The following is a 26,664-nucleotide window of genomic DNA, read 5'->3' as shown; positions in this document are numbered from 1 at the left end:
ATCTCGAGTAAACTCGGGTACATATATATATATATATATATATATATATATATATATATACAATAGCTGAATGCCCGCTCTTCGTGCGGGGAGAAAAGAACGCATCGACGTAATCTGTACTGGACAAGACTCTAAAATCGTACACAAAATATTCAGACAAATACCTACACAAATAATAAAGTTACAATGATTCTAATGTTTTTTATTTATCATTATTATTTGTTACCCTTCTCGGTTGCTTTCCATTATTAGATTAAGCAAAATGCGTTTTTAGTAATTCATCCAATCAAAATAAATACTAACTGTATCCAGTATCATCTGGTATAATGCTGTTGATCAAGGCAAATCATGATATTCACCCCAGTCAAGCTACTTTCTCCTGAACTCATCTTTCTATATAATAAATCTGTCCTAAAAATGTACAGTATTGAAGCAGCTGTAACCGGCATCTAAAATATTTTGTACCTATATAAATTTATATTTGATACCTAAACTGCGTCAAATACCATGGGGCCAGTAGTTTTCATTACTAAAATTATGATTCGTTGGTGTCAATAATAATATGGCGACCTTTAATGGTACGAATAAGTACACATTCTCCATTTATTTTCCTTATTATTTAATAGCTAATTTTTTTTAAAATTTCATTCAGTATTTATTACTAAAATGAATTATGCATCATTGGCTTCAATAATAGTGTGCCGAGATTTTTCCGCTCTCGTTAACGAGCTGAATAACATTTATCACTAAGACAATGAAAAACTTTCATTTCTGAATTTCAAACATTAAATTCCATATTAGAATTTATTCCATATTCTGAATTTAAAAACAAAAATCGGGTTTCATAATTTCTTTACAATTTTACTCATTTAGATTAATTTTGAATCTCGTATTTTTAGAGCTAACGGTATTCCTAATCCAGTATATACAGACGCAAATTCTTAATATTATTATATAGATAATTTACTGCACCATTCAGTGGCTTTACGTTATGATATTGAGCAAAACACTTTTTGGTCTTTCATCCCATCAAAATATAGACTTAATGTAATCGAAATCATCTGGCATAATGTTGTTGCTCGAGGAAACTCATGATACTTAATGATACTTAAAATTTTTCACAATCTAGCTATTTTCTCCCGTACTTAATTAAGCCTCAATAATGCGATTTTTTTACTCTGTTTTGAGCGAATAAGTATTATTTCTCTATTTACTTTGCTTTTTAGTACACAGCTCATTTTTCACTTCAATTTGTAATTGTTACCAAAATGTATCATTGATGAATTAGTACCATTTTCCCCTTAGTTTTGCCTTTAAGTTTGAAACTTTTTTTTTAATTTCAATTACTGTTGATTTTAAATTATTTAGTTTTATAGTAACATGCTTTCAAAGCGCAACTATAAACAAAATTAACACGTGGTTTCAGATAACCTTAGAAATATTAATCTGATGACGTTGTCTGCTTATGCTAGCCCGATCACGTTGATCTTTCGGATAACTTGGCGTAATAAATAAAAAATAATAAAGTATTGCATAACGCTCAATAAATAACGTTTTTGATTAGTTATAAGTTAACAAACATCACTGGTGTTGTCTTTAAAATATTTGATAAAATTGGATCGTCTATAGCTTATTTTGTAACAATGGCCTTCCGATAAGCTAATGAGAAAATTACATTTTTTTAGTGTCTCTGATTTTAAAAATCGAAAATCGGGCGTCTTAAAAAGTTTGCAATTTTACTCATTCATTCAGATTCATGGTGAATTTCGTACTCATAGAATCTACCGTTTATCCGCAATTTGACACACACACTATTTATTTTATTTTATTTATATATATATATATAGAGAGAGAGAAGGCCAAGGCCTACTGAGCCCATCTCAGTTTTCTTGACCTTGGGCTCTGGGGTACAGGAGCAGATATTCCAGTCAGGTGGTTAGCCGAACGCGGAACTCCCAGTGTTTAGTTCCCAAGCAAGCTTGGTACTCATTTATCGAGCCACTGAAGGGATGAAAGGCTGAGTCAACCTTTGCTCGGCCCGAGGATCGAACCCAGGACCTGTAGCACGGAAGCGCGAAACGCTACCACTCACACACCGGGTGTCATACATATATCTGTATAAAGAGCAGTATTTTTATTTACTAGAGATGCTTTCAGTCAGAAAAGGAATACTACTTACCTACGGGGAGTTATATGAGCTAATATTGTTGAAATTATCAAAATTAGTTTGGTAAAAATTATCAAAATTACAATTTTTTAAAAAAATAGCTGTAAAATATTACATTATCAGTTAGTTCATTTCCGAAACGTGCATATAGTTGTAGAAGACATTGAAGCAAAATATCAAGCAATTAAATGAGAGTCGGAGATTTGTAAAGTTGGCTTTTTTTTAAAAAAAATTGCAATTCTAAGTTTTGCTATAGTGTCAAAACTGGACGAAAAACATATTTAATAACCTTCCTGTATTCTGTTCTTTATTTCATTTTGTCCCTTACTGTAATCTGTGGGTTGTTTTCAGGCATGTTTCCCTACGTCATGATTGCTGTGATGCCCATCTTCTGTTCCTCTGATTGGCCCATCAAGTTCTTGTCTCCATTCCTGCGTTCTCAATCATCTGATCCCAGTGCAGATTGCATTTATGCTGAAAACAAAGAAGTAAATGAAGCACTTTTCTAACAATCTCACGGGCAAAAAAAAATTTTTCTTCGATTTTTCTTGTCAACCTAAAAGATTTCATAAAATAGTTTTTTTCCTTTTTTTACTGATTTAAAAATATACGTTTAAGTTACCTTTATTAGCAAACTCTTGAAAGAAGTGCAATTCAATTGAATAAAAAAAATTTCATTCTGCGAAATTTGAAAAAAGTTTTATAACAAAATGGAGGAAACTAAAAAGTTAATCTGTCTGATATCAGTCAAAAGTTAATCTGTCTGATATTGTCACTTTTATTATTAATTCGAGAAGCATCCGTGTTAGGGTCCTGAAATGTGTATAAAAATTTCAATGCGAAAAATGGATTTTTCTGACTAGTTTAACATTAGGCATTATTATAAAATAAACTGTAGGTGTTTTTTTCTTTTTAATTATTTAAAAAAATAACATCACAGATGTTTGCTTCCTTACTGCTTTGTTTAATCAAAAATTGGTGTTTATTGCGCTGCCTTTAATAATTAATTACTTTCTGTTCGTCACGTCACAAGTGAACTAAAAACATGTTAAGGGATTCAGTCCATAAATTAGCATTCCGAAAGTTATCTGATGAACGTTTTTTATAGTCGATTTTAGATTGTTACGTTTTTGAAACGTTTTTATATAAAACTGAATAATCCAAAATATTTACAATGTTGAGTGGGTTAAGATCATTTTGGTGCCAATTCATGAAATTATTATAAAGTGAACAGGTTTTGCTAAACCAAATAACGTTATCACCGAGACAGCAGCAAAAATAAACAGTAAATTTAACAATATTAAATGAATAAAAGTAGAATTATNTTTACTTGTATGTATGTAACTGGTTTAATTAAATTACATCTAGATAATAAATTCCTCAATCACAAAACACCCCCCATGAAAAAACTATACCTACGTGCTTGATGCCTCTCGGTACTGTGAGTGATATAGCAACTTTCTTTAATTCAGATTTTTATTTATTTTCTTTATTTCAAATCATCACTAAAAAATCATACACAAAACCGAAAAGAAATTCCGCCGCAATTAACAATACTACAATCATTCCTAATTTTACTTTAACTCCATATATTAATAATAGAATTTTTTCCCCCTCTTCTGTGTTTGAATTTTGTTTTGGAAATGAAGGAATAATATAATTCCTTAATATTATAATGAATAATGATTATTCCTTAATATTATAATGAATGAAGGAATAATATTATAATGATATCATTATCATTGCTGAAAACGAAAACATATTCTTTTTTATGTTCTTCATGTGTGAAGGCAGATAAAAAAATAAGTAGAGCTTTTAATTCATTCTAACATTTTAGTATCATTTTTAAAATTAAATTTGTGAATAGAAATATGATATAATTCATAAAAACCGTGTTTTATTCTCTGTACAAATGGTTACGCCCATAATAGATATAACTTTTAATTTTGTGAAGCTATTCTATTGCATTAGATGGCAGCACTGTTTCCAATTAAGGTTTCGCGTAAGTGTTTAAATATTTTCTCCCCCTATGCAAAGATTACAAAAAAATTTCAAACTAAAGTATTTATCTTTTCGACAACAAATAATTTTATTATTAATGAAAGCAAGTGACAAAGCTCCTTTTACCAAACTTTATTTAATAATAAGAATTAAAAAGTTTTCATAGCAAGAATTAAAAACTTCAGATGAGAAATCATAATGCTGTATTCACATTAATTATTTAATGATTAAAATATAGTCCTTAACAATTAATGTCCATAGCATCAGAATTATATTCATTACATTTTGGAAAAATGACTAAAGATAAATATTTTCCTTACAGCATTTAAATTTTTAAAAAATGGTGCCATTTACATTGAGCATTCAGTATTGAAAAATATATATTTTTCAATACTGAATAGTACTTATATAAGAATAAAATTCCTTACGACTCAGACAACCTCAATTATTTGAGAATAAACATTTCAACGAGGAAATCTCATTGAAATCTATCCAGTCTTAAGGGAGGAAAACAATGTTAAAATCAATTTGATTGACAGTGGTAAAACGAAATCTAAAAATTGCCTGTAATAGCACTTTTTTGTCCCGCAATTCCTCCTTCCTCAATAATTGCCAGTTAGGTATGCCAGCTTGAATCTGTAATGATTATACTTTTTCTAGCGATAATGATTTTAAATTTTCTATGAAATAAGTGATCGTTATGAATCACTCTTTATGTTAAAAAATCAGTAGTAATTGGGAGAGAGATAATATTTTTTTTCTTCTACTTTTGCATATTATTGTGAGAAAACGGTTCTGCCGAATAATCTTTTTAAAAAAAAGTGAAACGAAAATCAAATGTATTAATTATTTATCCACGTACTTCTCTATCATATCATATTATACAGTATTCTGTATCAAATATACTATAAGATTAGATAGATGCAGCAATAGATCAATAGAATCAAATCATATATCTTACAGTCAGTGCCGTAACTTCACCCCTCGGGGCCCTGGGGCAAAAATTTTTGGCAGAGGCCCTTTCAAAAACTTTCAGTACTCCATCTCTAATCGTCATTTTAGTTATTTATGTATTATGTTAGCGAATATGTTTNATATGTATACATATATATATATATATATAAAGCCTGACTTTTAAGTAAGTTACCCTATGAATGATGGAATGGAGAAATGAATGTTTTTTTTCCTTTTCTGTCTGTTAATTAAATTAATCTGTTAAGCAACTTTTTTTATTTTTTATTTTTTTACTTTATTTATTTATTTATTTTTTCATTGTAATAAATTTAATTACATTTTCTCCATTTTTGGGTTTATAAATTAATTTCCGAATTATACATTTTTACTAATTTTTCTCATAGATGGCAGCACTAATATTTTACTTACTAATATTTTACTCTATATATATATATATATTAGTTCCTTACTAGATGATTGATTACCTTAACATAATTTTAAATTGTTTTATTTATTTATTTATTAATTCTTTAAGCATTATTTAAGCTTAAGTTAAGCGGCGAATTCTAATATGCAACGCTTACAACTAAAGAATTATCTATTTGAAAATGTAAATAAAAGCAAAATTGTTTTCCTGAAAAAAATTTTTTAGTTTCTCTGTTAATAAAATTCTTGCCATTTAGTCCAAGCGGTAGTTTTATTTATTTAAATTAAATAATATGAAAAAGAAAGTATATATTCATTTTCGTCAACTTTTCGACACTTCGTAAAAGCTGTTAACTCCTCGCATCCCCCCCCCCAAAAAAAAAATCTTTCCTACGCCATTAATTATTTTTTTAATGTTTAAAAGTGAACAGCTAATAAATTTTATAATCAAAAGTGAATAGCTAATAATAAAGTTGAATAGCTATAATAGTTTAAAAGTAAATAATAGCTGGAATGCAATTTTTATTACTCTGTGAAAGATAAACATGATAAATCTTCTTCTTCTAGGATAAAAAAATCGACCGGCAGAGTGTTCAGTTCCATCATAAAGCGAGAACTTTAGCCTTTTGCAGTTACTTTGTGTTGCAGTTATTTCTGCCTTACTCCCACTTTTTAACCAAAGGTTACAACACTTGGACGCAAGGACTGTACGGTTACTCCTGGGACATGATGGTGCACAACTGGAGATATGTTCATACTACCGTCAGGGTAGTCGACAAAACAACGCATCATTTATACCATCTCGACCCTGAGGTACTTTATTTTCCTCAACTATACTAAAACATTTATCTATATACAGGGCCGCCTTAATAGCATGCAGTACCTCGGGCACAAAAATGCTTTGGAACCTTATAACAGATCATGCTACTTAAAATCGAAGTAAAAAACTTCACATACATTAAATAAAGCATTTTTGACACATGCATTAATTTGAACAAATTTAAATGATTACCCCAAAAAACTGAATCCACATAAAAACTTCATTAGAAAGTAGAAAATTAGCCTTTTTAATTTTTCTTGGGGATAAACTATTCAAATTATTGTTGTTTGTATGATAATCAATCACTATTTGTACACACTTTATACAATAGAATATATTTATTTTAAAAAATATATAAGGCCATTTTGTTTTTTCAAATACAATTTATTAAAAGTAAGATTCTCAAGGGCCCCCCTGAGTGCTTGGGGCCCTCGGTCACTGCCCGTGTGTGCCCATGCGTAAAGACGGTACTGTATATATAATTGAAATCATTCTTGTGTGTATGCGTAGTAGAATGTATAAACGCTAAAACTCTAAGACAAGTATACCGATTTGCTTCGCGTTTTTTGTCTTCTTTCTTTTTTTTCTTTTTTTTTTATGCAGTTTGTAAATTTTTTAGACTTGCTTTTTTAACTCCTTGAATCAACGGCATTCATTGCGCCTTTCAATTGACGTTACTCATCCCAGGTAGCAAAACGATATTAAATAAGATCAGATAGATGCATTGCAAAACATTAGAATGTTTAAAACTATATTTTATGGCACAAGTTATAGGAATAAAGTAGAATATCAAAAATAAAGTAATATAGTACAAGAATAAAATAGATTTTTTTTTTTTTAATTTCATTAAGAAAAATTTGGTGAATTAGCATTGACAGATTTATTTTAATACTTCTTCCCCAGTTTTTCGAGTATATTAAATGAGGATGATACATTAAGACATCAATAGCCGAAACGTCAAAGTCGAAAACTAATTACTTCATTTTCAGAGTCACTTTATCAGCCAAACTTGTTTCCTCTCATGGAAGATCTCTCCATTGAGATCAAAAGATTTTTTAATAAAAAAATGGAATGGAAACGAAAACATACTCCTTCTTTGATAAATATTTTTCGACAGTGAAGGAACACAACACATAGTCTTTCAATACATTATGGTCTATTGTCAATACGAATTTGGAGTTTAATAATCCAAAGAATTATGTTAAGGAGCATATTTTCTTTCAAGTCAACACCAAATTGAACCGTCATCACAATGCTCTTTAAAGAGACTAATTGTAAAAGAAGGTTATTGAAGGAAATAGTAGATTTATTTATTCAGTAGATATTGAAGAAGGATTGGCTGTTGGTGGCGAAGAAATATATTAATAAAAATTGTTGAAGATGATGATTATTATTTCCAATTGCCCATATTTCGAATCCTTGGTGATGGCTGCAGGGGAAAGCCCCGCAGGACATCTTCGTCCATCAAAAAATCAAAATGCAAATGACATGCACGTGTTTATAATATTATTCGCCACGAAAAGTTAAGGAATCTATGTATTGGCTATTAATCGCTTTAAGTTTATTGCCCCGGCACTTTTTTTTTTATTCTTAAGCTTTTCAAATATGTTGGCGAAGGAGAAAGTGTGAGGAATAACGACTAATTTCTATAATATAAAAACATTTAACAGCTTTCGAATTCTATGATAATGTGTTAAGCAGAGGTTGAGGGAATCTCTAAAAATATATTTTATACAGCTTTTTTTTAATATAATTTTTTAACCTTACCTACTTCTGAACTAATATGTTCTAGAATGCCTGTAATCAGGATTCTAGACGTCTTTGCGTACACGACGCAATGTATTAACATTTAAACTATCACAGTTATCTAGTATTAAAATCAAGAAGATGAAAAGCCGTTTTTATAATTTTTTTATCATTTTTAAATCATTTTAAGTTTCTTTTTTAAACTGCATATAAAAATTCTCTTCATTTTAAAGGAAGGAAATCTGTTGTTTATGAACAGTTGTATGATGCATTCATATACATCTTGCTTAATTTTTTTGTTTCATAAATTTATTTCAGTTTAATCGGACACATAGACAAAGGTATTTGTGCAAATCAATAAAGTTTTGTAAAATAACAAAATTTCTAAATTTTTTAAACGTTTAGACATAACTGTGTTTTCATGTGTAAAATTTATGAAATAAAAATTGTTTTTAAAGAGCCCTATTTAATGTGAACTTATTTTGAATGAATTGCTTATTATATTATGTGAGAAACCAATTATCATAAATAGTAACATCAGTTGTAAAATAAAATGAAAATAATATCGAAACATCGCAGAGAAATTTCCAAGTTTCCGGCCATATAACCTGATAATCACTGATTTGTCATGCATGGACATCTCCAAGCAAAACAACAGCAAATTTAGACAATCATTTAGATTTTAATGATTCGAGTCAAAATATAAGGGCAGAAATTTTTATCATGCCTATTTACCAACGCTTAAAAGCATGAGAAGAGATTGAAAATTTAGCGCGTTATCGATAAATAATACAGCCAACTCCGAGTTATTGAAATAAATTTTAAATAAACTGGCTACAAATTTTAATCACCAAAAAGACTGTAATAATTTATTATAACTTTGCAACCGAAATAATTTTGCGGTAAAAAATAAAGCAGTTTTAAGAAAATGAAGTTAAAAATAATTTTGATAATCGTTTTGTCGTAACATAGAATTATTAAGTAATGCACTTGTGTATTGAATAAAAAGTCAGTAGTTGCATTGGTTGTTAAGAAAAAAATAAAAGTGTTCACATTCCATAAAAAGGGACAAAAATTAAATAATTGATTTAATTTAATTATAGCAGGATTAAAAATGATTTAAACAATTAAATTTATGAAATTATACGAATTTAAGAGATAGGTGCTTATAATGGCATCACACCAATAATGAAGAAATCGTAAAGAGCGTATTCACACCATTTGTGAATCGTTTTCATTGCCGAAAAGCCCTCATTTTGGCATGAATTTCTTATTTTCTTTTAAGCTACTAAATATCTACGTATACAAAAGTTCACCGTTTCAAAATCTATGTATATTCTTAGTTGTGTAATAAAAATAACATTTTAATTTTTATTATCTGCAATTATTATAGGTGATTTTTATTATCTATAATGTATAACATTTTAATTATCTGTCAATAGCTTTAAATAATTTTGTAATAGATCCCTTCTATTCGCTTCTATTCTTGTTAATGCTTAATTCGAATTCCTCTTAGAATTTTCTCTGCGCTGTATGCATGTTAGATTAGCAAACAAGTTTTATTTTTTTAAATTTATGTATATATGCATCCTAAATTAATGATTCTTGCTTTATATTGCATCGTGAAAATAACTTTACTAACTTTTAGGTCTATCACATCTTACTGTAATTCTAAATTTAAGTGTTATCGATTACCAAAAATGGTTCTACCTACTATACGCCAAATAGTGCAAAAAAATGTTCTTGGGGGCTTCTCTAAACTATGAACCCCAAGAATCAATAGTTGTATCACAACATCACCATTTTTTGTACGCTAAACTTTTTTTCACGGTGCAGAACGTCTTTAAACATTGATTTATTTTTTTTTGCAGGCATGGACTAGGAGTCACAGATGGACTCACCATGCAGATATGGTGAAGCAATTTTCTCACTGCATACAGGAGAGAATGTATCAGAAACACAAAATGAAAAACATTGAAGTCTACGTCGACGTCTGGCTCTCTCTCAACCGGCGATTCATTCAAAGGTCAGTATAAGGTTTATTAAGATTTCATTAAAGCCAAGATTTAAAAATCACAAATATATTATTCGGTGCCACATCAATTAGTAGGATAAATGATAATAGGTATGGTAAAACGGAGGTGATGTCATCCGACAGAGAATACTAAAGATATCCAGTTATTTAGAGTATATTATACATTCAGTCACACTCAAGAGATAAACATACAGATGAAATGGGATATTTAAATCAACGGAAGTCCGCACATTTGTTGAATCTATTTTACCCTCACTTCCCTACTGATCGAAGCAGGTATTGTTATTTTTAAACATTGGATTTAATTTCAACGCTAGAGATTTCTCACGTAATTCATTAAGACGGTATTATTCGTATTTAGATTACTGAGGGAATAGGTATAAATGTAGTTCTTAAAAGGTGAGAGTTAAACTTTGATGATATTTCGGTCAAATGATGAGCCAATGTAACATCAAAAGTAATTTAAACATTGTATACATTTTTCCAAATTTAAAAAAAAAAAAGAAGAAGAAAAAAGTATGAAGTTTAAATAGAACGATAACTATCCTCCACGAATGGCTGTAGATTACTTGTATTTAATTGTGAGAAAGACTTTGCTAAAATAATAAATTAAATAATAAATAAATAATAGAGTTTTTAAATAATAAATTAAAGTACATACTTAACGCGTATTTATCCATCGTTAAAACACTTTTTCACCTGTTTAAGTATTTTCTTTTTTTATATTTTTATGAAATATTTCTGTAACAAAATGTATCATCTGTTATTTTCTTACATGCAAAACATAGAATTGTCCAAGAAAAAATTTAACAAGAGCAATCCCTATAATTTTTGATTCATAAATTGTTTAATATAATCAGAGGATTTGATGAAAAGAGTTATTATAGTGCTAATTATATTTAAATGGAAAATTATATCGCATAAATAGCGAATATTTAGTGCATGTAACATAAATATCAATAGAATTTAGAATGAGCTGCTTTGAACCAATAAATATTTCTGTTTCTGTCTTTTTCAAAACTGCAGAGCCATTTGTGTGAAAGGCCGCCCTGAAACTTCGTCATCAAATGTATTTAAAGTTTAGTTGCCAGGGATAACTTTTTCACTTTCTTCTAATTCTTTTTTCTCTTTTTTTTAGAAAAGAAAAGGGGGGGGGAGAAAAGAAACAAAAAGTTTGTAAACATGGAACAGTTCAATCTTAAAAATTGCAATTTATGTACATTGATTGAAAATTGAATAATCATAATTATCATATGAATATTTTATGAATTACCAATTTTTTTGTTGATACTAATCATTTCAACGCGAGTTAGATCATTTTATTTTAACTAAAAATTTTATTGAGACTGAAAAAAATTTGAAACATACAATCGGATTAACGTATGATAGTGAATAGGAGAGAAAGTGTATCTTTTGATGAAATAAGAAGCATAGTATTGCCCGATTTCTTAAAGTATTTTTGTTTTTTATTTAAAAAATCTCAATTACCATTTTTTACACACACTAAAATTGTTGCCCTTATTTATTATTAATACAGTTAAAATTTCATTTATATACAATTGTTTCGTAACACATTTATATACGAAAACTTTTGTCATCATTTTTTCTTACATACATCTTTCAAATTATACGTATTTAGCAAGAAGTCCAGATAAATTTTTTTCTTCTCTCCATTTCATTCCATCCCTTTTCTTAGAGTGTATGATCCAACTGTGGACATACTGTCCGCCAAGTGGTCGCCATTCAAAGAGGTCACGTGGGTCCTTCCACTGCAGACGGAATTGACAGAATGGAGAGCGAATTTAATGGCAATGGAAAACAGGATTTTCAATCAATCAGAAAATGTAGACGTTCTATTCGTGGCTGATTTCCCCGGTAATATTTTAAATTATAAATTTCCTGTAAAAAAAGTTTAATTAAATTTTATTGCCTTCAATGACTAACAACTTCGAGTTCAATTTTTACTGCTACTCACTGATGCCACTAGCAGGGGAAAGATAATAAAATAAATGTGTTAAGTTTTCAAAGTACTCTAGATTTCCTGAAATAAAGCATTATATTTGCATTTGAGCAGTAGGCTAACTCCCCTCATTAAATCATAACAGAGTTAGCCATATGGTATTACTATATCATAAATTTGCATAGAGAAAAAAAAATAAAAGAAATAAAACACAAATCTGAAACAGATTTGGACATACTATAGTTTTGGTTCGATAAACAAGAACTTTCCTCAGCTCAAAATCAGAGTAGTAAAGTGACTTGACATATAAAGTGGTTTAAAGAAATTGGGATAGAGAAACAAGCTTGAACAAAATAATAAAAGAAAATAAATAGATGTTGATTGAAAGATATAATAGGTAGATTAGCTATCCAAACATCGAAAAAGGTCGGTATACTAGAAAGATCATTCATTAAATTATTAAAATTTTCCAAAATAGGGAATGATTTCCTGAAATCAAGGTCAGTAGAGGAAGAGCAGTGTTTAATAGCCAAAAATTGTAGTATCCCTTCCTTTCCCGATGTTTGGATGAAATCTTTTATAATTTAATTTTTTGCACCATGTGATTGCCGGGGATGATGTATTGCCTCTTCTAATTTCAACCATTTTGTGCGTGTTTGTCTCTTTTATTGTCATTTGGTGTTTAAACACTCGAACCGTAACTACAGTATATCAGTTTCAGTACTTTTACTTGCGCTTTATTCAAGTTGTTTTTGTTTTAACCTACGTAGCACAAAATCTTTTTGGATATCCTAGTTAGATTTATGTTCGTACAATCCATTCCTATCTTATTTTAGACATCATTTCTGCAATGAGAACGGAGCACATAATATGGACAAACTCTTTAAAGCTCACAAAAGGAACAACAATGAACTTTTCAACTAATACAAAACAAAAAATTTACAAATTTACAGACAAAAATAATTCTTCTCTCAAAGCCATTCATGATTATTTAAATATTTCTGATAAAATTAGAGTCCGCTTTTTAGGATATCACAATAAAAATTTAATAATTTTTTACGCAGTTCAGGATAACATCAACGTAAACTATTAAGATGACATTTCTCACAGGCACTAATTTTTAAATGTCTTCTATTAATATAAGATACACGTTCCTCCCAAAAAAGTATTTTGATTAGTTAATTAAAATAATCTATAGTGTTTTAAACGAGATTCAGTTTGATCTATTTTTTGCCTTATTTACCCTTTCTATTATTAGTAAGATGAAATTTGTTGACGGGACAACTTGCTCTGACATTTTATAATTAAGGCACATATTTCTCCTGTTCTTCAATAAAATGAAGTAAACAATATTTTTTTTTAAATGAAATTAAATGAACTTTTTGTTATTGGGGTGAAATGAAGGTTCTTATTGAAATGAAATAAATTAAATTTATAGAAGTGGAAGTTATCATTTTATTTTAATAAAATGAAAGTTTTTCATAGGTGCGAAATGAATATTTTTATTGCAACAAAGGTTTTATAGTGAAGTGATAGAATTCTTTATTGAAATGTTTTATGAAAAGTTTTTTCTGTTAAAATAAAATGAGTGTTATTTTATTGGAATGAAACGAGGTTCTTTTTCTTTATTTATAAAAAGGAAGATATGAAAATCTTTTATTAAGTAATAAACAGAAATTGCGAAACACCCTATGTTAAAAAAATAAAACTCAATTAGCTATGAGTTGTATAATACATTTTTCACTCTTTCTTTCTAACTAGGTTTTCATTTGGTGAACTATATAAGTAATGGATTCGATAATGCATCTCTAGAGGTCTTGAAAGGTTCTGTAGAAATATTTTTAGAGCCTAACCACACAATAGAGTTGAGAGAAGGTCAAAGTGTCATGGTAAGAAACATCCAATATAAATTACTGAATGTTTCGAAAATATCCACTTTTTAAAGAATGGGTAAATAAAAGTGGAGTTTTCTAAGTCTTTTTACGAAACCAGAATAATTCTTCAGACTAAATTTCGTAATTATTTACCAAGTAACTGTGGGCAACAATGTTAAACCTTTTGCAGAAACTGCATTGACACAGAGAAAAACAAAGTAACCAATAAAGTTCCTGCCGTTTTAGCTTTGCCATTGAATGAAATTAGAATAGGTATACAAATGAGAGTATCACGTGATTTAAAATCTTTTCGGTCGAAAGTAGGAATATCAGTCATTTAAAAAGCAGGGTCACCTCACCTGGTACATTAATCGATTGTAACTAAATGATGCTTCTAATGACACTTGGACAAGCCAAGCTCCTCAGTCATTAGCCATTCTGCGAATTAAGTCAGGAACGTGCAAGTTTCGTTTGACAAGGGAACACCGCAAAGATGACAGTACGTCTTAGCCCAGAATTTCAAGAATAGATGCCAGCACCACTCATTTGTGGGGCCACTTCCTGAATTTAGACATACTAGATATGGAGAGGGAGGATATTATTTTCTCCAGATTCCTGTACCCATGGTACTGGTCAGCGACCTATGACAGGACTTTCAATTCCACGAATTTTACGAGCCCGTATATCGCTCGTACTTGGTGGGACATAGTGGAGTCGTTGATCGAACCCCGGCCAATCCGATTCGGAGCACGATTTTCTAATAGCTGGGTTACTACGGCCCACCGTAACTCATACAGAAGACAAATGGAAGTATGAAATGAACTCGTTCGGTGTTGATTGCTTAGCGACTTTAAACTGGACTTATCAGCTGCATCAAGTCACCGAATACGTCAAAAGTTTGGTGATAGTGCTGTGAAAGCTGTGCTGTGTGTGCATCGTACTGCAAGGCGATGGTTTAAAATTTATTCGGGTGGTTTTTCCTTTATGTTGATTAGACCTTTTCCATTGAGATAGTCGAACCTCACAATGGCCCTCCACGGGATACTGAAGCCCTACAGGTAGGACAGTAGTCTAACGTGTTTCCGATAAAAGAGTCGGACGTCTTCTGCAACGCTTAGGCAAGACATACAGGCTGAGCATGTGAGTTCCGTACACACTGTTGGAAGTCTGCAAAAAAGAACGGATAGCAGCCTATATGTCAGTGCTTCCTCGCCATCGTATCGCATCCTTATTCAATCAAATACTTACCAATGAAAAAAATTGGGATCTTAATGACACACTCAAGTGTTCCAAACATTAGTTGTCACCTCAGGATTCTGTCTCTCTCATCACGAGACCATCTATGGACCCGACGCAAGATGATACTTTGTGTCAGGTGGACTAGTCATGTGGTTTACTGTTAGCTGTTGCTGACTGCCCAAATTGTCACTGCGGTCCTGTACTCGCATCAATAGGAACATGCGTAACAGGCATCGCAAGAAAAGGAGTCAACACTCCCTGGACACTCATCTTCATGGAAAATTCTTCACCGTTGAAGCAGAGATTCGCATAGCACTCACAGACTTCTGTTCGTTCATAACTCCCGAGTTTTACAGCAAGCGATTGCATAGTTGGCAGAAGGTGTGGAATGCCGATAGAGATTACTTCGAAGAATAACAATGGGTTTCACTTTCTGTAACTCAATTTCTTTTTGGTTGTTCAAAACGGCAAGGATTTAATTGGTTACCTTGCATGTAAAAAGTTTCCACTATAATGATACAGCGTATTTAAAAAAAACTTTTTTACTCCCTCGAAACGCTACAAAAGGACAGCACTCTCGTCTAAACAGTTTCAGAGCCAGACTATGTTAAAAAACGTAGATTTCTCTTATTGTGCTTCATTGAATTTCTTTTGTAATCGTTTTATTTTTTTTTAAAGCTCTATAAAGTGCTTATATTTTAATTCACTAAGAGTAACCACAGTAATCGCGATATATATTTTGCAAAATAAATTGCTATCGTATTTTAAATATTTTAATTTCTTACCATTTTTCTTTTTCTTAAACTTATTTCAATGTTAAAAAAATACTTTTTGATAAGGATGGCAACCTCTATCAATCTTTTTAAACTGAAATTTTTAAAAGCGTTTATTTTTCTTTTATATGTTTATATGTAGTAGAATTTATCATATAACAGAATTAATTAAACAGAAGTATATTATTAATATGACAGAAAGACTTTTTACGTATAGCAAAACTAAAATTTGCGATAAACAAAATAGGAATTCATTAGAAAACTTTATGTTTCTACATAAATGCATAATATAAAAAGAAATTCGAAAGCCTTTGATAAATTCTTGCAATTCTATCTTTATTTAATTATTTTTATTAGAATTTTAAAAAAAAACACAACTTTTTGAAACTTTATACACACACAAAAAAGCACTTCATTCATTGAAGCTATAAATATTTATGATATAATCGTGCTGAAGGAAATTAAAATATGACAGAGATTCTACATTATAAACCATAGAGTACCAGTTTTAATACTGATGAGGGGGGAGGTCAGAAATTCCGGGGTGGAATCTGTGGGACATGAATCTTAAAATGTACCCTGATATAAAATATTTATTTCTTAATAAATTTCACTTTTGTATACTATAATAATTGTTAAGATACACATTTAAAGGAATATTTATTATCACTTCAAAATAAATAAAAAAATTTAAAAAATTAATGTTTGAAGAAATTATTATTATTATTATAAATAAAATTCTTTAATTAAATGAATTATATTATTAAAATTATAATTATTCTCTTCAAGACCTTGATGATGCGATTATTTCTCTACGGTTCACTGTATCATACATGAGACGAGCTTATAGAACAATTTTCAAACGAACTTTAAGTGGTGCTCGCAGTTGGCTATAGTTTTTAATAATGTAATACAGAGGATTGATCTTCAATATGCCTTTTCGGTTCCAATTATTATTATTATTATTATTTTAATAATCTATTTCGGTATATTTAAATATGTAAACAATCGGTTCTTTCGAAAAGATTGGATACATGAATTACCGTGTTCAGTGTTTTAGTTTATATTTTAGTAGGGTGGGAGAAAAAAGGAATGCTTATTGGTTTATGTGGGGGTAGACTTATCGTTTGGTGGTTTTATGAATATTGTTTTGCATGTTTTGGGTCAGTTTTGAAAATGTTTTTTTACACATCAAGAACATTCTCTTACAGGTACTATAAGTAATGATAAACTATAAATTTCAGTGTATCTAATAGCAGTATGGATTCTATATGATTTTTTTTAAATGAGCTTAACTGTAAAAATCACCCGGTCCCGTATAGAGAGTAGGTGGGTTCTTTTTCTTTTAGCCGGTCATGAACAGATTAAAAAGGAACAGCCTAAAAATGTCTCGTAGCAAAGACGTTTATTCGGTAAAACAATTCATTTCTTGAAACATTGTTTCACAGGGTTAAATGTAGTGTAGTCGGTAGTTAAAAGGCATCTCGCAGCGGAAGTCGAACGTGTACGACAGGGAATCGGTTTGTTAAAATCCCTTTCAAAATCCCCTTTTCTTTGTTTTTTCCAAGTTACCGCTATTTTATTTTCTCAAAACAGCAGCTGGTAGTGTGATTTGCTTTCCCTCCTTTTCTGTTTTCTGTAAGGGATCAGAAGAAGGATGGTCTTTCGAAGTGCTGGTTCGGAACTTAGGTATATGTTTTTTTATTTTGAACATAAATAGTTTTAACTAACGCAAACATTACCTCATAAAGAAATATTATCAAGAATTTGACGAGGCTGAAAAAAGTTAGAAATCAAATCAAATAATGAAACATGCAACGCCAATATCGAAAACGTCGCGCGTGAATTTTATTTTTTTTTTTATTTTTTTTGGAATAGACCAAGAATGAATATTATTGGAAGAGGTTAAAATGAATTGTAGATGCATTATAAATGCTGCAGTATAAATGAATATGTCTTTTCATTGTCCTTTCTATTTTCATATTGCACTAAATCACATTTTTAATTTTTTCATTGGTAATTCTGCTATTTTAAACCCAGACCGGTCAGCTATTCCCTGACAAATAACATAAATTGATGTGACAAAAAGTTTGGTTTAATTTTAAGTTCTATTTTTAATTCAACTTTAATTTTTGAAGGACTTATTTCCGATTTTTTATTTATACTATGGAGTTATTTTTTATTTATTTTAGAATTTTATCAATACGAAAACTACCAATAAAAAATTGATAATTGTCCTGATATTCGTGCTTAAAATATATTTTGTTCAGATTTTTTAGTTTCTTGTTTTGGTATCCCTGTTTTGTGTGTGTTCTATTTTCTGCTAACAAAAATTTGTATTTTGATATATTCGATTTGAAGAATTGAAAAATTTGGAATTTTTCATCCAAAATTCTATTTTAAATAATAAATATTATTAAAAATTGAATAATTTGATAGTTCCGACTTAGTTCAGTCATTTTATGAAAAAGAAACTCAGCAACTTTTTTTTACATCATCAAATTCTCCACGGTGCTTTATTTTTTACCAATCCAGTAACAAATCTTGTAGAGTTCGCAATTATTGATTTTATAATTCTATCTGTTTTTTAAAATGAGCTGCAGCAATCCTGTACAACAATTCAGTAAACATGAAACTGGAGATTTTAAATGGTGAATTGAAGGACTATTCACAAAATTACTTTTCTACAAAAATATTCAAAACATTAATTATTGAAACCATTTTTAAATTTTTTTGCTAAATAAAAGGAATCTTGAACTTGTTTATGTAAATAACTAGATGAGACAATGTTAACTAAATAATTTATTTTTTTACTACAAAAATTTTCTCTTCATAGATCTCAAGCTATTATGAGTTATTCAGTGTTCCAGTCATAAAATTACATTGGAAACTCAAAACTTTTCGTTCTAAACAAATTCGGAAATTAAAAATAAGTATATTTAATCATTGTATTGCAATGAGATTTACCTTTTTTACACTTGAATGTACTTTATTTAATTTGATGTTTGCCATTTTTGAAAATAGTTTTATAGCTGCATACAGTTTCAAAAGACCTCCTGATTTTATTATTATTATTATTTTGAGAAATGTTGCCAAGATTGTTTTGAAAAATGTTATTCTCATTTTTTTTAAATTTCCTATTTTATTTATTTATTTATTTTTCTTCAATACGAGGCTAAACATTCGGCCCTGAAAATAATGTAATAAGACGTTTAATTTTATATATTGCGCACCGTGAGCACGATTTCATGCAACTAAGGCGCATTCTTTCCTACCTAGAAAAAAATAATAAGTTTTCTTGAAATTATTTAATGAAAAAGTAGAGCCTAAAGGGGAAATTTCCTACAAATTTGACAGTGCCTTACGTTTTATTTATTTTTCTACTAGTTTACGAGTATTATCTTTTTATAATATTTAAATCATAAAGCCAATTCATCTTGTAACAATTAACATATATTTTTAACAATTTTAATTAATTCTTGAAAGATTTTTGTATCGCTTGGCCAAGGAGGGCTGTAGTCATTCAACACCTTCGTCCTCAGCCCTTAGCTACTCAGAGATTCAGTCCAAAATCAAAAGCCATCTATCAAAAAGTGGAGGATCCCCCCCCCCCACACACACTGGTATGCGGCCAAGGAACCGGGCTCTTCACTTGTTCATATCATATGTTTGAGACTCTCTATCACCTATATGAACCAATTTCCAGATTGGCAAGTGGACACACGAACAGTCTCTCGCACTTTGAAGGAAGAAAGACTTTTGCAGTCTGCTCCAAATGTGAAGCCCAGCAGGCCTCTGCCGAACATATCCTTGACTGTTTGGGCCTTTCCAAGGAAGACTTATACGCTACTCCACTTCTTGTCATCGACTTTTTGAGGGTCAACAACTTACTGGTAGCCTATTGGATCTTGTCTGACGGAGTCAGACAATTGAAGGACAAGGAACAACAACAAGATTTTTGTAATCCTTACATTTTAAAAACAATTCAAATTTTGTATTCATGTTTTGACTCTTTTTGGTGGTGTATGTAAAGCGCAGGAGGAAAGACAAGGGAGGGGAGTGGGTGTTACCAATCCTCACCAGAAAAGGAGAAAATTATCGATAACTATTTATTTGGGGGGGGGGAATACTGGTTGAAGAAGAACTACCAGTCCTCATCTAAAATATCGCAAGGGAAGTTATATAGAAAGAAAAATGCTGAAATTAAGGGCTAATTGCATTGTATGTTTAGTTAGAAGGAGCAACTAGCCATGGAGCTAGGAGTAGATGGAGGAGACACTAGCAGAAATTCGTGAAGCCGAAAGNGTCAGAAGGAGCAACTAGCTGTTCCATGAATCTAAATTTAAAAATGGCGATTCCTCTAGCTGAATTTTCAGCTCTTTTTTAGAAGAACTGCAGATTACATACAGTGTGCCTGAAAAGCAATTTTCCGTTAGAAGGAGGATAGAATCCGATTAGGTTCATCTGTTCTGACCCAATCCTTTTTCATTGTAAATCCATAAAGTTTTAGGAAGTAATATTTAAAAAAAAATGTAATGTCAACTGGGAGAAATATTAAAGTAAACGGTGTTCTGAAGAATTGAATAATGTCCATGATTTAATGGTCACGTAAGTGGATTCACTTTACATATTTTTATTTTTTATATTCCTTTAATTAATAAATTGTTTAAATAATAAGTTTGCTTATAAATATTAACTATCATTTTTAAGTTAAATTACATCTTTCACTTTTTAGGCTATTTAAAAATGTCAATTAGTACATTTAACCAAGTTTTCTCTTTTATATAAGTAATTCCAGGCACTATTAGTTGGTGAATATTCTGAATTTTAAATATAGTGATATATTTCAGTAGTTGTCATTTTTTTATTTTTTATTTATTTATTTTTTTCAATAACGGTGAGTTATGTCAGCTTTTTTATTCTAAAAGCTATTTTATTTGAGCCTGAGTAGAGTAACCGCCTGTCTAAAAAATTTTTTTTTAGAAATTTAAAATTTTGATATCTAAGCCTGATTGACAGTTCGTTCCTAAAATTTGATTAATTTTGCTGTATTGGTAATATTATATGCTATCGGGTAGGGATGATGGTATACATATACAATATATTACACAAAATGCGAGATCTACCTGTAGTAGTGACTCTACCGCATACTTTAAACTAGTTTTACTCCTTGTTTTAAAGCTGGGTTTTTTTATAATTTGGAAAAAATATTTTCTAGCTCAATCAAAAGGGACGTATGTTAAAGCGAAGTAGCCTCTGTAAAAGTAGTTTTTCTGCAACGATACTTCATTTGCAGCGAAAACCTTTTGCTTGTCTTGAAGAAATAAATTACCATGTTTAACATTTTAGTTTCTATAATTTTGAATATGATTAAGACGTGAGATTATAACACTCAGAGCTATACTCGAATAATCACGATTAATTATTCTTTAAAAAAATACATTTAAAGTACACTAAAATCTGTGTAGGCATTGAAGTAATATCTGCTTACTTATACCTATGCATACAAAACTTTCCTTTAACTTTCAATATTTCTGTACCTCGCGCTACGGGTTTACCTGTTGTTTCTCAGCAAAAAAATTTGCTTTAGTTACTAAAGAGTCTTTTTTTTTCTTTTTTGCTTAAATTTACGAAATTTCTACATTTTCTCTCATTTCGGAAACATTTGTTGCAGCAGATTTTTAATTTCATTTTGAAATTTCAATTGCAGGAAAAATAACATACTAAGTTTTATTTATTTTAATGGTACATTTGGTTTAAAATAACCAAATCATGAACAGAATATGTGTTAAATGTGTTTTTGATTTCTGTATTATCTATACTGAAGATCTCGAACTTTTATCATCGATAGAAAATCCATGTGAAGAAGTAAATTTCATTATCAGAATCAAAGATGTTTTTCAATGTGTATTTTATTGATTTTTTATAACAATTAAAAAATTAGCTAAATTAGAATATAATTATTATGTAAATAGCTTTATTTCTGAAACCAAGCAGGCTTTTTTTTAAAAATAAAATTAAATTAAAAATTGGTATTTTTTATTTATTTTACAAACCTTAACTCAAAAGGGTATTTAAATTACTGTGTAATAAGTAGTTATCCCTTTTAAGGAAGTAATTTGAGTTTTTTCCCAATGGATTAAAAAGGTTTATTGTGTTTTTGTGAGTGTATATAGCTCTTCTAAATTACATCTTGTTAAGTGCTGATCTTAAAAGAAATTAAAGATAAATGAAGTAGAGATGAGCTTGGTCTTAATTTGAAAGTTATATCAAACCAATTAGTTACCATTCAGTAATATGTTTCATTTGAAATAGGTTTCTTCAATACTTTTATTTAAAACAAATTTTATTCCTTGTTTTCAGATACCATCAAGTAAATATCACAGAGTGTCTCCATTAAAATACAGCCCGGCATGCTACAAATACGAGTACAGCAGGACAGAACCAGCTATTGCTATGATAAATGAACCTGATGGTTTTTCTCGGGGTAAAAATAAAATATTTCTATCTTGCTCTTAGTAATATATATACTCTCGACTTAAAAAAAATCTAATCTATTTTTTAATGGAAAGAAAAGGTTCACTTACCAATTAAGTTTTGTTCACAAAATAGTAACATTCATTTTTTTCTTCTTATTTATTTGAACTCTTTTGTTCCCTCAATTTTGATTTTATTTTGTTTTGTAACCGTCGTTGAACAGCCGATCCAATTTTTAGGCTTACGACTACTAATGTTCAATTCCATCGACGTGTATTTTTGAACCCTATCCAGAAGACAAGGGAACTCCTGGACTAAGTACAGGGAGAAAGTTTCCTTCGTGGAGGACTTTTTGATGGAACTAACCCGCATTTGCGCTACGTGTAGAAGAAAGCCACGAAAACCTCCCACGGTTAGCCTAATGGCAAGGGGACCCATGATCCATCTACCACCGAGGATATTTTATGTCGGCATTGGGGTTAGTGTGAGCGCTTGCTAAATTCGTATCGAACAGCTATTGCTGGGATTCGAAACCGATTCACCTCATTGGAAGGCGAACGTTCTGTCCTCCATTTTGATTATGGAAACCTGTTTAACTTTTTTTTTTCAAAAGTGAAATGCTTTTGTGTATTAAATGCTTCAAAACAATTTTATTCGTGCATTTAATGTTTGTGTCATGTAAAATATTTACTTTAAAATTTGATTTTATGATATAGCTGCAAAATGTCCTACAAGGAACAAACAAATCCAAATGAAAGAAAATGAAGTGTCTTGTGATGGGACCTGTTGGCAAATTGAGTTTAAAAAGAAATTTGATATATGGAAGAGAAGGTAAAGAAAGGTGACATTTACTCTTCTAAAATGCTTATCAGCGCAAAACAAGTTATTATATTTGTGCAAGTTAATACAATGCTCAAAATTAACTATTTAAATATTTTTAAAATCTTGTCTCCTTTTTTTCATGTAGAATAGGAAAATATAAGACCAGATTCAATTTTGTTTTTTGTATATCGGATGTTCAAGGATATAAAAAGGTACAAAGAATGTGGAGAGTTTCAAAAGCTATTACGCAACCCCTGGAAACCCGAAGGAATTTTTACACTTCTTACAAAATTTTACAAGACCCAAGTTCACAAAAATAATTCTATCACTTGCTAGCCTTTCAAAAATAAATTTTTTATAACGTTTTTATCCCTCCTAAATAGCAAGAAGATGGAATATGATCGTAACACTTTCAAATCCTCAAATATTTCAAACGCTAACTATTATCACTTATCTATATTTAAATAGAAATTTAAGAGTATTTCCATTAAACTGCGATGATTTGTTTGTCTTAAATAAAGGAAGAATAAAATTAAGTACGTTTTAAAACAGCTGTCAATGGGAATTTTAAACCACCGTCATAGAATAAATGTAGTAGAATAAAATTGGGATCATGAATTGGTACTTGAATATTTTATAAACTTAAGATACAACTGAATGATTCGGAACAATTCTTTCTTTGATAAATAGCCTACAGGAACAATAAAGCTCAATAACAAATAATGTTCAGGGCTAGACAGCGAAGTCATTTTTTGAATAACTCACCTAACATGTATTAAATAAAAATACTAAAATTTATAATACTTAAAAAAAGCAATTTGTAAGGAAATCCAAATATTATACATTTTACAAGCATGCAATACACATTATTATACATTGTATATTTTTATACAGGCATTTTACCTGATTCATATGAAATACATTTTGTTTATTTTCTTCATTACTTTTTTTACAGCATGATGTTGATTGGAAAAGCTCTCTACAGTATTCTTACTCAGCAACCACTAAGCATCAAGAAAGGATCTGAATAAACAGAGCAAAATATAATACCCAGAAATAAATAAAAACATATTATCTATTCATTCATTGACCGAGTCTTGAATAACTTTAGCACAGAAAATTAAAAGAAATCTACCACAGTATGTTACTTAAGTAAAATGAATGAACACAACTTCTTCCTCTTATCTGAACCATTTCTATCTCTCAATATTTCAGACTCACAAAATGCAGTTAAAGACCATTTTAATTAAAATTTGAGTGAGATAGGTAAAAATGTACAAGCATACATATTTTATACGTCGTAAGAAATAGTGTGATGCAAGTTTTATTTAACATTTTTGTGGAGCAGGAAATTTAATGATAGTATATTATTTAAATCCAATAAAACCAAACTAATTCGTAATACATAGAAAACAGGAATATAAATATTTAAAGTTACAATGTAGAGAGCTAGGAAAATTTGAAAATATGGACTGAATTCATCAATTTTCACAAATGAGTGAAGTATTTTTCTTAAGATTTTAAAGTCCAATAACAATAAAGGTGCTTTTTTAACTTCGATAAAATGTACTAAAAGTAAAAGAGCTAGAAATTTTAAATCGTGTATCTTATTTAAGGCGATATTATGGTTCAACTGGAAAGATTTTATTTTATACCTCATATGAAAGTCACAGCCATTTCGCATCTTATTAACTATTCAGTGCCGAACCAATTTCTTTGAGATGAATGTGACCTTTGAATTACTCTCTTTGTCAGAAAAATATAGATTATAAATAAATGGGTTTTTTTTTCTTTGAAATAAATATTCTCATTTCAATAAAAGTGGACACCATGTAATGATATAGCAAAATATTAATTAAATTCAAGGTTAAATATTCTGACGCACGAAGTCAGTTGATTGAAAGGCTCCAAATAATTTTATCTATCAACTTTAGATGGCGTACAGACAAACAACCTTTCTGATTGTTAAGAAAAGTAATTAGCTGTCATCTGGATCACGAAAGACTTAAAGGAAAACAAATCTCGCAAATTTTAAGATTTTCTTTTTTTTTATCGTTAAACGCTAATGAAGTAAATATCTAATCGATGATCTTTTTATTCCAGACACATCTCGAAATGCTCATTTGATTCCCTTATGAAAATTCATCTTCTTTTTGTTTCACAAATATATCTAAGTAAATGCGAAATGTGATTTCTATTTGGCTAAATAACTTTTTTAAATGAGTCTTTTTGACAAAATACTAACAGTTTACAATTATTTTTACAAGGTTGTTACGGATCCTATATGCACATTTATAGCAGTGGTATTAAATGGATTTTGTAAGAATTTATATTTTTTAAAACCACTACATTGTTAAATGCTCTGAATATGATGCGATGCATCAAAGTTAAATGTGTAATATAATCCAGGTACACCCATCCCGAAATCTTAAGATTTAAAAATGTATAGAAAAGTTAGTTCGAAATTTCACGCTTAGTTATTAAATTTGGATTTAAAAGATGCATTTTTTGCTGTATACATTTCCTTAAACATGCATTTTGGGCAGCGTCTCACCGACGATCTATAGAAATATTAAAATACCTACATTTTTCCCACGATTAAATAAATTCAAACAACCACCAGTTCATTTAGAAATTTTAGTTCAGAAAAATTTATACCAAAGTTTAGATTAACTATATTTACAAATTATAATATATATGTATATACATATACTACTTTTCTGTTCTGTCCCATTTAAAATAGTGTACAACAACTGATAAATTCATATACATCTTTATTAGTTGTTCAGACCAATTACATATATAAATTGCATGTAGAAAAGTGATTACATATCTGGGTTACACTCCGATGATCAATTACATAAATTTTTCTTCCCCTAGAAAACCAATTTTAATAAAGTGGGGCAAATTTAGCCTCTCTGCGTATGTACTCAACAATTTATCAAAGACAGAGACGATTTTTTTTAATGCTTGTTGTTCTTTTATTTCTGAAAAAAATAGACTTTTAAGTTTCTGCTACATTAAATATAAATAGTTAATAAAAATAAAAAAATAATAAATAATTCCCCAATAATAAAAATTCTAAATGGCTGTATTTGTAAATTTTAATTTTTCAACAACTGCTCCAGTAGTTGTTTAAGATCAAAGTTTGTATTTTGTTATTTAAAATGATATCATTTGAAATAATTTGAAAATTTTATTACGATTCAAAAAGTTTTAGACCACTACCAAATAGAATAATAATAAATAATAATAATTTATAAAAAATTATTTTTTGCGTGAATTTATTTGAATAAACAAATTTTATAATTATGAACAAAAACTTTTCTCCACATATATATATATATATATATATATATATATATATATA

General features: G+C 29.6%; 1 protein-coding gene across 1 annotated transcript in view; it reads left to right on the top strand.

Annotated features, from left to right (window-relative positions):
* Positions 1-24,380, top strand: part of LOC107438863 (gamma-glutamyl carboxylase) — a 74,373-nt gene extending 49,993 nt beyond the window's left edge. The window contains exons 8-15 of the mRNA XM_021145580.3: positions 2,519-2,655; positions 6,116-6,361; positions 9,986-10,140; positions 11,846-12,024; positions 13,871-13,998; positions 22,359-22,482; positions 23,189-23,303; positions 24,250-24,380. Of these exons, the coding sequence (XP_021001239.2) occupies positions 2,519-2,655; positions 6,116-6,361; positions 9,986-10,140; positions 11,846-12,024; positions 13,871-13,998; positions 22,359-22,482; positions 23,189-23,303; positions 24,250-24,325 (1,160 nt within the window). The 3' untranslated portion in view covers positions 24,326-24,380. The remainder of the gene's footprint in view (positions 1-2,518; positions 2,656-6,115; positions 6,362-9,985; positions 10,141-11,845; positions 12,025-13,870; positions 13,999-22,358; positions 22,483-23,188; positions 23,304-24,249) is intronic.
* Positions 24,381-26,664: the final 2,284 nt, after the last annotated feature.

The sequence above is a fragment of the Parasteatoda tepidariorum genome, chromosome 3, assembly GCF_043381705.1.
Source record: "Parasteatoda tepidariorum isolate YZ-2023 chromosome 3, CAS_Ptep_4.0, whole genome shotgun sequence".
NCBI lineage: Eukaryota > Metazoa > Arthropoda > Arachnida > Araneae > Theridiidae > Parasteatoda > Parasteatoda tepidariorum.
Note: the sequence above shows the minus strand (reverse complement) of the source record. Positions and strands in the feature narration are given on the sequence as shown.